This window comes from Pinus tabuliformis, chromosome Q (genome assembly GCF_031772625.1).
Source record: "Pinus tabuliformis cultivar Carrire ecotype Pingquan chromosome Q, CPIR1, whole genome shotgun sequence".
NCBI classification, from domain to species: Eukaryota; Viridiplantae; Streptophyta; class Pinopsida; order Pinales; family Pinaceae; genus Pinus; species Pinus tabuliformis.
Window position 1 is genome coordinate 563,070,612 of NC_142296.1, and position 15,300 is coordinate 563,085,911.

Genomic DNA, 15,300 nt, shown 5'->3' on the forward strand with positions numbered 1-15,300 from the left:
TATCTGTCACCTCAGTTACTATATCCAAGTTTGTGTAACATAATATTTATGGTCGAATTTACAAATAGAAATTTTATCTATTTGCAGTTTTGCTCTTCCCTGCACTTTACCTTATCCCGAACCCATAATGTTGGGACTAAAACCGGTTCTATCCCTATCAGAATAGAAGGGAAAGTAATCATTTTCCATTTTCCACCAAAATGTGAGCATTCTATACTCTCGACAACAAACTTGCGTTACACAAAATAGGGAATTTTTTTCTTTATTCTTTCTTTGATTTCTCTGTAAGTGCATAAAAAAGGTATAAATGTTTTCCCTTTTCTAATAGTGTGCGGAAAGCAACAATCAACTTCGACAAAAGAATGCTCTAGACTTTTCAGTATATGTTTTCTGCATTTAAAATATTACAGAATATATGAAAACCCTACACTCTTGTAAAGCAAAATTACAAAAAATAATCAGGCGTCTTGCGTGTCATATCAGGTTCAATTTGCCTGGGTGCTGGCTCAAATTGAATGAAGTTTTGCTCCATAGTCTCACTAATCTCCATTATAGCTGCCATATTACCACACCTATAGCAATAATTCGGTGCGCTAAAAACTGTAACAACATTGTTGCCCTGCATTTACAATGACACGCCAGCATTACAAAGCTTGTATTCTAAATGCAAACCTAATCTAAAACCCTTTCATCCAGCATAACTGAAATCATTCACATTCTACCATCTTGTGACAGAAATCTTAAAAAATAAGCAGTAACCATAAACATTTCTGCTCTTATTTAGTCATAAATTAACGAATCCTGTTTTTATAAAATTAGACCACTCTTCTCCCTACCCCACCGGTCAACCTTAAATTTATATGCAAAATTTCTCACCTGACACCAATTGAAACCCTCCATAACGAGCTGGTGTGCTCTTGCAACCAAATTCAGACCATTTTTGTGATTGAATTGGGCTGCTATGTCCTGACCAAAAGTATATCCAGCTCCTCTAGGTGAAATACCCCACCCACATCGATCATCTGGGTCTGACCACAGTAGATCACACATAGGCCCTTCATGTGGTACCTGGAAATATCGATGTCAGGATTTAAGCACAGAAATTGCATACCTGGTTCCGTGTAGTCAAAGTAATTTCTAAGATTCACGTTCAAGAATGATCAATCACTCATCCTAAAACTGTAGAAATACATAAAAACTCTCATGAAATCATAAAATTGAAGAGGGCATGATACTAATTTTCTATACTAATGGAATAAATATTATAATATGCAGCAAACCTAGTTGACATTCATCACAGTCAGAACAAATCACATATTCTCAGAAATGTCATATAACTTTTCACACAAAGGCAGGGAACTCAAACAAAAAAAATCAAGCTTTTAAATGATAGAAATTCAATAAGGTCATTCACAACACCCCAATTCCTAAGGTACAAAAAAATTCCACGAAACACTGTTCCAGAAGCTCTTATCACTCTTTCATCTCTTGCAGATTTTATGCAAATAAGATTAGCTCTCAGAATTTCAGTAAAACCTGAATAGGTCTCGACTTTCAATAAAGCTCTCAACAGAAAGCCTGGAAACCCACACATTTAAAACACCACTACACACCGCAACCAAAAAACATTAGCACACCATTTGTAAGTAGCTTATGAACTTCAATGGAGTTACAATGTGTGACGACATCCTTTACGCAACATTACTGAGTAGCCCGTTCAATAACTTAGTGAGAAGAATACATTCATAAACATGGAGCTATGTGTAAGTTCAATCGTAAATGCAATTTGGATAAGTAGAATCTTCGTATATATTATATATATATTGTGTAGAAAATACCTACTTCTTGAATGCGGTCCAGGGCTCTTATATTATCAAGTGTGTCTAATGAGGGTGAGAGGCCACCATGCAAGCAGAAGATCTGAGACAACAAAAAGAACACATTTAAAAATTCAAAGCAATGTCAGACTCCACTCTCCAAGGTCAGCACACTTTATGTACAAAAGGTCAAAATATTTCCTCATATTACCTGGCTTTCAATGAGTGCTGTCAGGGGAAGGTAGTCAAACAGATCTGTAAAATACTTCCACACATTTGCATTCCCATATTTTCTTAAGCACTCGTCATAAAATCCATACCTGAAATCGCAAGTACATAATTTGTAAGAATTAATTATAACTATGTACATGCATAACTAACCGAAAAATATAAACCTTTTATCATTCTACTCTAGCCCTTCACCTATGCATATTTTGTCTACCCACATTTAGGTACAGTCACATGCCAAGACACTATAAGCGACATGCTTAAATGTGAATAAGAGTCATCCAATATATTTTTTCATCTCCACTTTATTCTCCTGTCCCAACACGTTCCCTCTATCTTCTAGTTGTTCAACTTCAGGCCACAGTTAATTCTCAATATTGTGCATGTGGCCAAAAACAATTCTAAACTAGCATGATTCTGCACAACTAGTTTTAATAGCATCATTGCCTTCAGAGACCAAGAATAATGCATGAAAGCCCTTGATAGAATCAAATTTGATATTTTAATTGATATAAAGCAATTATCTTTAATCAAATTAAACTGCTATAGACGACGACCATTATATCCTAGATACTCCCTTAATCTCTAATGCAATGTATTGAGTTTACAATAAGGTACAAACTTCAAACACACGGCAAGAAGAAACTAAATTCAGTAAGTTATATTGCAAAATTAACCGTCAATATACACTTTTATTCATGAACCAAGAGAAAAAGTTAAGACAAATCATTTTCAGATAGATATCTTACACTTGAGTAATCTGCCTGCTTTCATGGTTTCCTCGTAGTATGGTAATTCTATCCCTGTAGCGCACTTTCAAAGCAACCAGCAACGACACGGTCTCAACAGAGTAGTATCCACGATCTGAAGAGCAATAATCCAAATTTGACTTCTTTAATAAAATCAAACTATGCCTCAGCTACATTCATGTCGCATGAGGTAAAATGGAAAATCAAAAAATCTGGGTCCACCAACTGCAGAGAAACAGAGAAGCAAACTTCATTCAAAATTACTTTGGATACCCTGGATTGACACTATATGCAGAATGAGGAAAATGGAAAATCAGGACACAGTTTCACTACTTCCTTTCAACCTTCATCGTTGCTGCGGTTTAAAATCAGATGCAGGGGAACTGAAAATCAATGAAGCTTTACCTGGGAGAATTTTTTTTTACTAAACTACTTAAAAATAGGAAGTTTGAAGATCTAAAAGCAAACGTAAAGCACTGCTAGATGCAAAGAAAAGCAGTAGGAGGACAAAATCAACATCCCAGACTATAATACAGAGAAATTCTGAAAACTTCTTGTGACAGAATACCAACTTTCAACCATAGCATATAACTTTCAAAAAATTCCCAAGCTACTTGCAACACTATTATTACAGCTACGCATTGTGTAATTTCTCCACATCAAAACAGCAAAGTGCAATTTCTATACACAAGGCACAGCAAAGTAGCCAAGATTGTATCAATGGGCAAAGATCGTGACAGAAAGTCTAGCAAACGAGATAAGGAAAGAATGACTGAATCCTTAAAGAAGACAAAAGCACCAACATACAAACATATGTTTGCAATACTCTACTTCAAATATATAGCTTAGGACTGCAACCAGTGCAGTCTGTAATACAAATCTGTTCATACTACTTGAAAACTGAAACAATGAATCTGAAAAACAAGACTGTAATACACCAGTGACTTTAATTCACCAGTGACCAAACAGACTAGCAGGGATGGCAAGATCATTAGTTGCCAGACCCTGTTTCAAACCAGTTGCACCCAGGGGCCACAGATGAAGAAACATCAGAAATATTGAAAAAAAATCAATCGATTGCCAACACCTCACGACGTCCAAACTTTGCTAGATAAGATAAGATTAGATAATTTGATATCAATGTTGGGGTGAAATTTCTGAATTTGCATTAAGCACGGACTTTCAATATTTCCACGTCCTATTCTTTTACAACAATCTATTCCACAAGGCTTTACCTCCAACTCCTTATCTCTATGTGATTGCAGTTATTCCTCAGAGTTCAAGGCTACTTGTTGAAGGCAACCAGGGTGCAACGGCAAATTAGAGGAGATCATATGTTATTTGGGCAAGTGGTTAATGGCCAAGTTTGAAAAAATAAATACGAGCTTGGAATAGTCTTGATCTTCCACTTGCTTGAACGGTTATGACTGTAGATAGAATTTGAGCAGCAAGGCAATATTTATTAATCCTCTTGTCTCTTTCCTTCTCCACCAGCCTAAGAAGGTGCTCAGAGGTTTTCTCTAGTGCAAGCTAGTTAGGGCAAAAGGGATTCTTCTAGTGGCTTGGGATATTTGCACTGTACCAAGGGATCAAAAAGGTATTGGTCATCCTCGACATCAAAGCTGGAGTTTCCCAGGTAACTTTTAGCATGAGCAGTGGAGGGGTCTGCTCCACGGCAACTTTTATTCTGCCACCATATTTAAAATAATCAACATGTAGTGTCTTACATTGTCTCAAACACAAAATATTGCTTTGTAAGAGAAATTGAGCCATGGCTTGAAGGGTCATGATCCTTCGGGTTATTGCAAAAGTTATGGTTGTATTATTGTGCAATCCTTTTGCATTTACTATGACCTAGTCAAACTATCCAGCCTCAACCTTTCTATCATAAAGAAGGCATTATGGACTCACCCGAAAGAGCCATTTTCAGTTTTGGCTCTACAACAGACTAGAGAGCAGAGATGGCAATGAAAATTCCTTCAAAAACTTGTCCAAGAGGTCTATCACAAAGTAATGACCTTCCTCCTAATTTTCAATTCATTGATTCCAGATAGATAATTTATACAATTCACTCAAGGCAGGCCCCATCATTGGATATCTTGCAGGGAGAGTGCCCCTTGAGATAATCATATGGAATTGGATTCGAGAGATGTCATAAGCCACAACATTTTCATTACACCCATATCCATAGCCTAACAAAAGGATTTTTCCTATTTCAGTTCACAGACTTAACCCATGTGCTAGAAATCTTGTTTTGGAGCCCTTAGATCTGTAATAATACCTTGATGGTTTTCGCCCACTGGATTCATGAATTCTCAGTTGAAAATGTTGCCCAACTAGTCTGCACAATCTAGGTGGACTTCCCTAGTCTCCCAATGTAGTTCGTGTCGACCCTACAGTCGACTGCAGCCCAGTTAGGAAAGTTTATCTGCCATCGAACTTGAACAGTTTTTCGCCCTCAACAACAACGCAAACTGTGTTAGGGTCAACCTATTTAAAGACCTCAAAGAATTTGTGCTCATCAAGATTAGCAACCAGAACCACCCCAACCAATTCGCCACATCAATTTGCTTAGTGCTTGATTTAATTATCAAAGCCAGGACCACTAAACCCATCAATGTCTGCACATGACCCAAGTTAACCCAAAGGTGGCCCCGCCCACTCAAACCCTTCCTATCCCCCAAGCTCTGCAAGTAATCAATGCAGGTAAAGGTATGGACTAAAAAGCATTTGTAAATATAGAGGTAATGATGCCACCAATTTCCCCACTCACTTTGCACCCTCCAACTCCGATCCCCAAGGCTCCAATGCCCAAGGCCATAATCCCAACTAGACTGAGTCAACTGCAAGCTAAGATACTTAGCAAAGCACCTACTAGCAACATGACCCATGGAGGTGGTGACAAAAAAGTGTGCTCTCTCCCACCATTCCATTCCCAAGGAAGTAAAGCAAAGCCACAACAAGCAACTCTTGGTATTTATTAGCTAAACTCCTCTCTTGCCACTAAATCCTTCCATGATCTCTAAGACCTTGAGAATATTGAGGTGAAGATGCAAGATATTGCAGGCATTTAATGAAAGTGACCTCATGGAACGTCCAGGGCTTAAACAATCCTATAAGGAAATACATTATCTGCTAAGCGTTCGTAGATATTGGTATTTAAGGGTCTAACCTTTAAGCAAACCAACGAAAATATCTTGGCACTCAAAACATCTCTACATCAAACCTCTAATCAATAAGATATTGAAAGAGAATTTGTAGAGCATTATAAAATGGTATTCTAAACACAGGGCCCCTTGTGAAATTTTCAAGTCTAATTGCAGCAACTGGAAATTTATTCTTCTAATTGTAAATTAATTATGCAGTGTATTCGCTACAGCAAATAACGGATAAATCACACTGCAATTTTTCACCATAAAATTACTGCGGAAAATAAAATGCTGGAAACTGATAAAATGCTAGCACACACAATAATTTTGACACAATTATTTTTGGACAACTGTACCTAGAAAAACCCAATGCAGGAAAACCGGTGCAGCAGATGAGGGTTTTATTATTATTATGCAGCAGCAAAAATTCTGAGTACAAATATGGATGCCAATTTGGCTATCCTCCAGCAAAATATACTGCCAAAATTATTTGGATGAAATTCCTCCCTTCTGCAACCAAACTCGGCTTCTATGACCCTACTCGCACTTCCTCTCGGCAACTCGCACTGGACAAAAATGTGCACTGCTTGGCCCAAATAATTCGCAATGCATGTGTGTTGGCTCTGGATAAGCCATCCTGCCTCCCTCTAGCCCTGGAAGTGACTTGCTCTGCCTTCCGGGTGATCTCCCGGCCTCCTGCAACTGAAACAATCTCTTTCCGGCACTTCAAACTGGGCTTTCTGGCTGCTTGGCCTCTCTGCAAAAATAATTCAGCCTCCCAACTATTGTTGCTCTGATGCTAAGAAACTCTGCTAGAAATGACTTTGTTGTTCCCTCAGTCAATGAGTTGCTCCCTCAGTCACTGCCACTCGATCACTAGCTTGAATTCTTTTCTAGCTGAACTCTGCTCTCTGCGAAATTCAATCTGCCTTTATCACTGAGTGTGTTCTTCTCCAAACCCATCGACCTCCTCTTATAATCTCCAGTTGGATCACCAACAGCCACAATTAGATCCTAATCGACTGTTGAGATCATCTCTAAGTCGATCCATGTGAGTTTCCAGAGAAAACTCACCTTCCTCAATTAATTGTTGTTAATGAATCATTTTCCCTAAGTTAGACTTAGGAAAATTTTAATTACTGATTAATTAACTTAATTAAGGCATTTCTAGGTAGATTTTCCTAAAACTTTCTCTGGGTTCTAGAGTCCTAGTGTTTCTTAGCCTCTCTAACAATTACCGAGACTAGAACACCATCCGATGCTACAAAAAATTAACACCCCTCTATCAAGTGGCAACAAGCCACCCAAAAATGTCTTGACATAAACATGATCAAGATTTATGAGGAATAGAGAAGATATTAAGACTTGGCCCTTTCCCCTAATGAGCTATCTGCAACCCCACACAACATGCTTGACGATAAGACCCCTAGCCCTGAAGACTTCCACTATGAATTTTACATGGCTACTTCAAAGCTTATCAAGTCAAATTCATTGCAAATCTATTAAGAAGCCCTACAAAAACAATCTCTAGGGATAAGAATTAATTGAGGGCTAGTTAAGTTTATTCCTAAATCAGGGGACCCAAAAATAATCACTAACTAAAGGCTCATTGCTCTACTCAATGCATCCTATAAAATTCTAGCCAAAGTCCTGGCCTTGTGGATGAAGTATATCCTATCCAAAGTTTTTCATCATGAACAAAAACAAACTAATTTCATTTGTATGAGGTATCTCCTTGACAATGTCATTGTAGTCTAGGAGGGTATGGAATGGACCACCTCATCCAACCTCAACACCTTTTTTATCAAGATTTAAATTGAGAAACTCTTTGATCAAGTAGAATGGCCATTCTTCTTGGCAATGCTTTAGACCCTAAGGTTTGGCCCAACCTTTGTTGACAATGTTGAAACCCTATTTGTAGATGCCTCAACATGTCTTGCCATCAACAATTTCTCTTCTAAAGAAATTGGCCTCTTCTAATCTTTTTGTCATGGGTGCTCCTTAGCTAGAGCTCTATACATGTTGTTGTTGAATCCCTTGACTTTCTACTCATCTCTAACTCTAAGGAATATCTAGGGGTAATTCATGGAATCCCTCTCCCTAAACCCCGTGTTGGGAAATTTGTCAAAGGCCATTTTTTTGATGACTCTTCCCTAATAATCATTAAAGGCCAACTTCCCAAACTCAGACAATGGATTGTATAAATACCTCTTCACAACCTCTAGGTCGAACATTCAATGGGCCAACACTTTAAGCCACAAACAAAGCCAACGAACTATGCCACCATTGTTGGCCTCCCAAAATTGGCCATGGATTTAGCTGGGCCGAGTCTTCAAATTTTTGGGCATTTTATCTTCTAGGTTTCGAGTAGAGACCATGGTTGTCCAACAAGTTGAGAGAAAGATAGACAAGAGCATTAATAATCCCTTAGCCTTGGCAATGAAGTTTCAGAGTTAAACAAAAGTCATGATTGCAACTCATGTGTATTATACTCATCCTGTTAGGTCCCTTTTAAAGCAACACATTCGCGTCAGGAAAGATCTCTCTAGAATTTTCTATGGGCCAAGACCGATAAAGGGAAAAGGTTTTACTACATCAATTGGGAGCTTTGCTATGAACCAAAACACTTTGGCAATGTGGGCATTGTTATCCACCATTTTGGTATGAGGATTGCAAATGTGATAATCATCACATGCCTCGAAGACTTATGAGGTGGCATGGTGATTCTCACCTTACATGTTGAAGAATGTAACTAGTTTCGGTCTTCATAATTGTCATTTGACTTTTGTCATGATGTATCTATCAAAAGAAGAAAGAAAATGATGTAAAGAACGAAAGAAAAATTATTTGTAAAGCATGGGTTTCATGCTCAAGTTATTTATCACTAGGTTAAGCATCCATTGAATGCTCCTAGGGTTCGACATGAGTCAAGAGTCCTTGTTATATTGTAAAAGACCCTTTTAGGGCATTTGTATCAAAAGAAGGAAAATTATGTTCATAAATAGAAATGTCTAGAAGGCTCCAAAAGACCAAGTCAATCAGCGAAGAAGCAGTGGGCCTAGAGAGGGTTGTTTGAGCCTATTGGAAGGCTATAAAAGGAAGGCACTTCGACCTATTTGGGAGACATTCAATGACACGCATCTTGGATTCAATCTAAAGTTGGAGAAGAGGTGAGAAGGCCTTGAGAAGCAAGAAGAAGGACAGCGAAGCAAGGAAAAATCCCTTAGGAAGTTTTGAAGTCTGAAATCTATCTTCTGATGGTCACACGTACGAGTACCCTAGTATTTCTAGGATTACCTTAGGTCCGAAAGTGCAAGAAGTATTGCAAGTTGCTTTGGTAACCTTAAAAGGCTAGAAGAGAGCTCTCAACTTGGAGAGATATTGTTACACTGCCCTTGGAGAATTTGTCTTGCAAATTGGGTGGTTAACTTGGTCTCTTGGTGGAAGGCCTGGTCTAGGGTTTGGTCTTGGAAGTCTCTTTTAAATTCTATAAGAAGAGACGTTATTTATGGATTTCCCCTTGGAGGGGTTTTTCCCTAGCTTGGAGCCTATATCTTGTGTTCTCTCTTATATGGCTATGATCTTCACTGTTTTGGCATTTATTTGATGATAAGAACCTAAATATAATCAAGAACAAGAACATAATATCACAAGTAAATGTCATGGAAGGAAAAGTAAATTAAATGTTGCCCTAATCAATTTTCCAACATGGTATCAGAGTTAAGGACAAGAGTAGAGGCAGTTGAAAGATCATTGTTGTTTGAAGTCAAAAAGGGTTTCCAAGACAAGAAGTAGGGGCTATTTGTAATCTCCTTGAGAGCCGAAAGAAAATTGAGTTGATAAGGAAAGTATGGCAACCGAAAATACCTCAGAAAAAGGCAGTTGAGAAGTAGCCATAGTACCAAAGCCCTATGACAAGGCTTCAGAAGGGTCTTTTGGAAATAATTAAGCGCAGATTGAAGAGAGGTATGTCCTTGTGATAGAGCGAAGAAGTTTAGGCCTAAGAATTAGCCCAAGTTTCAAAGAAGCCAGACTTGTAGAGAGAGAGAGTCTTATTCTAGGCATAAGGTTTTGAGATATTGAAAGAAGTTGAGCAGCCTAAAAGAAGCCTCTCATATATCACAGTTTTTGTCCTCCTTATCAAGAAAAGAGAATTCTATAAACTCGAGTTTGGGAGGCCTTCAATGGTATAATAGATGTCCTTAAAAAGGATACAAGACCGCAGGTATTTATGGCATGTCTTAAAGGGTTATTACAGTGACTATAGGGCCAAATTTGAAAGGTGACGTGCATGAACTTCATTCCAAATCTATCATCAAGGGCATTGACGTATTGGTGTATCTCCTTCAAAGTTTGTTTGAAGCAAAGTAAGTTGGAATAGAGCCTTAGTTCGAGGTCCGCAGCTTTAAGGCTTCAGAAGTACCAAGACCTAAAACTAGTATCAAATCTATTGTTACAAACGGAAGTGAAATAAAGAGAAGCCCTTGCAAACTTGTCTAAGGACTATTTAAAACCTGAAGCAACAAGCACGAATTCAAAAGAAGCAAAAGTTAGTCACCTTAAGAAGAACATCTTGAGTCGACATTTTTTAAGCTTCTCTTGAAAGCAAAGTTGATAGGAAGATCATAACAACAATGGAAGTGACAATGCTTTGGACTGTGAGATCAAGCTTTTAATATCTTGAAGAAAGCTTTGTAGCAGCTTCTAGTGATCATGGAAGACAAAGGTATGTATAATTATTTTTGTGCAAAGATCAATGAAGGATCTACATCAAGAATGCATTAGGGTTTTTCTACATGTTTTGAATAAGAAGAAATCTAGGGTTGATAGGCTTCACTTTGTTGAAGGTTTTTGGTTTCTAGGTAGTATAAACTCTGGATGGGACTTGATTAAGAAATCCTAGTCTATGTAAAAATCCTAACCCTAATTTGTTCCCTCATAGAAACCCTAGCTCTTGACTTCTAAGGTTTACAGATAATCTAGGGTATATGATAATCTTGAGCGAGGGTGGAATTGAAATCTAGGATATGACATCAAAACCCTAGGGCATCCAAAAGAAATATCAAAGGAATTTAGGGTTTGTGTCTAAGAATCCTAGGAGAATACCCTCTATGAAAACCATGGAAACCCTATATCGTCATCATGCTCTTGTATTTGTATATATTTTGCTTGGTTGTACTTTTCGATGAATGTTGCAGGTACCTAATAAGAAGGATGGATAAGCAAAGTAGTCCTTGTGATTGTTAATAATGAGCATGATGGAAGGAGGGAACTGTAAGGACCCTAAAATAATTAATGCTAACAAGTTCATCAAAGGAGTAAGCATGCATCATTATGGAATCTTGTTTTAGTATGGCATCACATAAAGAAGCATGTGATAGTAGCATATTGAGAGTCTACTTGATTGAATTGCTTTATAAGAATCATCTAGTATTTTCAAGAATGAGAAATTTGGGACCATTTTGCATTATGTTCATCAATAAATTGTCTAACATTATGTTAGAGGAAGTCATTTTGCCAAGGTGGATCCTCAACATCCTGTAAGAACCATCATTTTGGAGGTTCTTGGAAAAGGAATTACGATAAGGATTAGTATATATTCCATATTGTTTGGAAACAATACTCTTAAAGGGATGAAGGAATGCAATTGGTCATGTTGTCAGCTCATTGAAGGATACACATAACTAGATGACTATGTGAAAGATTAGAAACGCATGTTTGAAGTAACTTCTGGGTAGGATTCACATAACACTGTAAGAAAAGTTGGTCATAAAGCATGCATGGTGAATCTTTAATTTGGTTATATGATGCCTATGAAGATCAATTTGACTTACTCTAGATAAAATGTTAAGACTTTCTCACTATAACATATTAGTGATTGACATCTAGTATAATCTCCGAAATAAAATAATAACTTGTTAATCAAGTTCGATCCTTGGGCACTCTGATGCATGAAGGAAGATTCATGTGGAGATGGACCTTGAAGATGTTGATGATGAGAGAGTTGTTACGATGAGGTAAGTCTTATGTTAATAATTGATTATTGGTTATTGTTTTGCTATTGGGAAAGATGTTGCAGAAACACATAATGACTATTGAGGCAAGTTCCACTGTATGGATGGAATGTACGAAGAATGTTGAGGGAAGCTCAATATCTAGTACCTGGCGACTGTGAAGTCAAGATGAGCTCATATTGGGAATTTGGGATTGAAAGGTAGAAATGCGAGAAGATAAACTAAAGGTCAAAGGATATCACTTTCATGAGAAAGTTATGATCAGCTTGAAGTCTGGAAAGGCTCAATATAATGCCTTCATTAATGATGACAAGATGAAAGTGTTGTGCTAAAGTGATGACTTGGAACCTGTCACAAGATTTAGGGAAGAAGATGGCTCTATGATACCTCGGAAGGAAGCAAGCTCGATATAATGAGATGCGAAAGAAGAGAGGGAGCCATGTAGCTATGAAGAACAAATAGTTGATACTCTTATAAGGACGAGCTAGAGAGCTTGTGCATATGACTTTCCAACTAGAAAGGAAGTCAAGAATCTCCTCTAGATTTGAGAGGGAGTGAAGCAGTCTCCTTGAATAGGAGCAAGGATCTATTCTCGAGATAAAAGGAGAATAGGGATATCCTCTTTGGTTGAGAGGGAGTGATATTGGACATCACATGTGCATTCTCATCTTCATGTGTTAAGCACTTGATTAGGCTAATTGTCGTAAGTCTAAGTGAAGGCCTTGAAGAGAGAATGGTAGAGGATTGGATAAGCATCTGTGGTTTCCTTGAGGATATATCATCCAAGAAAGGAAAGGGACCGACATTCTCTAAGGATAGGACAGGTGTCCAAGATAATAGTGGTTAAAGAGGACCGATATTCTTTGAGGATTCAAGATTGGAAATCCAAGATAAGAATAGTCCTAAAAGGACATACTTTGTGGACATCCAGATGGGGTATGTGCCTTGTACAAGTGCGGTATCACACGTAAAGCCTTCCAGCGTAATGCTCTTAAATAAAGTGGAGCTTGTCTAGTTAGGACTCAAAGACAATGTTGGTTGATCATAATGTTGATGCTTATAGTTGGCTTATCAATCTGACGACTCTTATGAGAACTTTGCAAAGGGAGTATTGTCCTTGTACCGGTTGGACAATTATGAATACCTCCCTAGTTAAGAGGGAGTGTTGAAGAATGTAACTAATTTTAGCCTTCATAACTGTCATTTGACTCTTGTCATGATGTATCTATCAAAAGAAGAAAGAAAATGATGTAAAGAACAAAAGAAAAATTATTTGTAAAGCATGGGTTTCATGCTCAAGTTATTTATCACTAGGTCAAGAATCCATTGAATGCTCCTAGGGTTTGTCATGAGTCAAGAGTCCTTGTTATATTGTAAAAGACCCTTTTAGGGCATTTGTATCAAAAGAAGGAAAAATATTTTTGTAAATAAAAATGTCTAGAAGGCTCCAAAAGACCAAGTCGACTAGCCAAGAAGAAGTTGGCCTAGAGAGGGTTGTTTGAGCCTCTTGGAAGGCTATAAAGGGAAAGCACTTCGACCTATTTGGGAGACATTCAATGACTCACATCTTAGCTTCGATCTGAAGTTGGAGACGGGGTGTGAAGGCCTTGAGAAGCAAGAAGAAGGCAGTGAAGCAAGGAAAAAGCGCTTAGGAAGTTCGGAAGTCTGAAATCTTTCTAATGGTCACACATGCGAGTACCCTAGGATTTTTATGGTTACCTCAAGTCTGAAAATGCAAGAAGTCTTGCAGGTTGCTTTATTAAGCTTAAAAGGCTAGAATAGCTCTCATCTTAGAGAGATATTGTTAAGTTGCCCCTGGAGAATTTGTCTTACAGATTGGCTAGTTGGCTTGGTCCCTTAGTGGAAGGCCTGGTCTAGGGTTTGGTCTTGAAAGTCTCCTTTGAAGTTATTCTATAAGAAGAGAAGTTATTTTTGGGTTTTCCCCTTGGAGGAGTTTTGCCTTGGCTTGGAGCCTATATCTTGTGTTCTCTCTTGTATGGCTATGATCTTCACGGTTTTGGAATTTATTTGATGATAACAACCTAAACATAAGAACAAGAAGAACATAATATCACAAGTAAATGTCATGGAAGGAAAAGTAAATTAAATGCTACCCTAATCAATTTTCGAATATTCCAAAGGTTGGAATTTTGTAAAAGTTGCTTCAAAATTGCATCACGCATTTTTGGGTTGACTTGGAGATAGTATTTACCTTAGGTTGGATGATGTCTTGAGAATGACATCGTCTTGGATGGATTTCCAATGATATCTTATCAGAGCACCCATTGTGCAAAAGAGGCTTGTTGTGGATCTAGGGTTTGTCATTGGATATACATGTTGAGCAGCGGTAGATTTGTTTGTTTGAGCAGAGAACGTTGAGTGCTACTGGATTGTTTAGCTAGGGTTTTGATCCTTTTGAGAGAGTTGGTATTGTTGCTAACAACCTTGTGCTAGTATTGCAGATTGACAGAGTCAACAGATTGTTTTGATATTTTTATGTTGATATTGAGAATAGGTGGATCCAGTTTGAAAATGAGATGAAATCGTGGTCCACTGTGGTGAATCAAAGGTCAGAGTTTTCAGGGAAAGTGGTGGCTTGTTGAGAAGGGTGGTAGGGTGGTACAAGGCAGAGATTGAAGTCTCCTTCAGGTTGGAGCCGAAGAACACTTCGGGGCAACAGGGTGGTGCTAGGGCAAGTTGGAGCTTGCAGGGTGTTAAAGCATCCTTTCAATTGGAGTTGATAAAACCAAGGGGTTGGAGCCTCCCAATTGGAGCTGGTAAATCAGGGTGTTGGAGCATTATTTGTATTGGAGTTGATAAATTAGGGGGTTGGAGCCTTCTTCTAGTTGTTGCTAGAGAATTTTGGAAGTTGAAAGCGTTTCCACCTAAACATCCCTTGTGTATTGTCTTTGATGTTGTGAATTGTTGAATGGCGTTGTTAACTGTTCATGTGATGTGATATTTTGATCTGATGTTAATGTTATTTAATGCTTTAAAGATTAAAATTAACTAATTGAAGTGGAATACCAATTCACCCCCTCTCAATATTTCCAACACCAAGAAAACTAAGATACTTTCACCAAAGTGTTGGAAAATCAAAGTATTTGTATTCTCCTTAATTTGATAATTACTTGTGATATTAGTTGTCATTTATTATTTTGTTTTACTTCTTCATCAAGCAATTATCAAAAACATGAAGATCACAAAACACAAAGAACATAAGATATAGGCTCCACACCAAGGCAAAACCCCACAACTCGGGAAACCCGAAAAATCCTCTTCTTATAGAATCATATCAAAATGAGACCTCCAGGACCCAATTCAGCCCTCCAAACAAGACAAG

The 15,300-nt window shown here is 37.9% G+C and overlaps 1 protein-coding gene across 1 annotated transcript in view; it reads right to left on the reverse strand.

The window, feature by feature from the left end:
* Positions 1-236: 236 nt before the first annotated feature.
* The window catches only part of LOC149220685 (serine/threonine-protein phosphatase PP2A-2 catalytic subunit), a 63,447-nt gene continuing 48,383 nt past the window's right edge, over positions 237-15,300 (reverse strand). The window contains exons 2-6 of the mRNA XM_089384865.1: positions 2,795-2,909; positions 2,029-2,137; positions 1,843-1,920; positions 877-1,068; positions 237-619 (exon numbers count right to left, since the gene is read on the reverse strand). Coding sequence (XP_089240991.1) covers positions 446-619; positions 877-1,068; positions 1,843-1,920; positions 2,029-2,137; positions 2,795-2,909 — 668 coding nt within the window. The 3' untranslated portion in view covers positions 237-445. The remainder of the gene's footprint in view (positions 620-876; positions 1,069-1,842; positions 1,921-2,028; positions 2,138-2,794; positions 2,910-15,300) is intronic.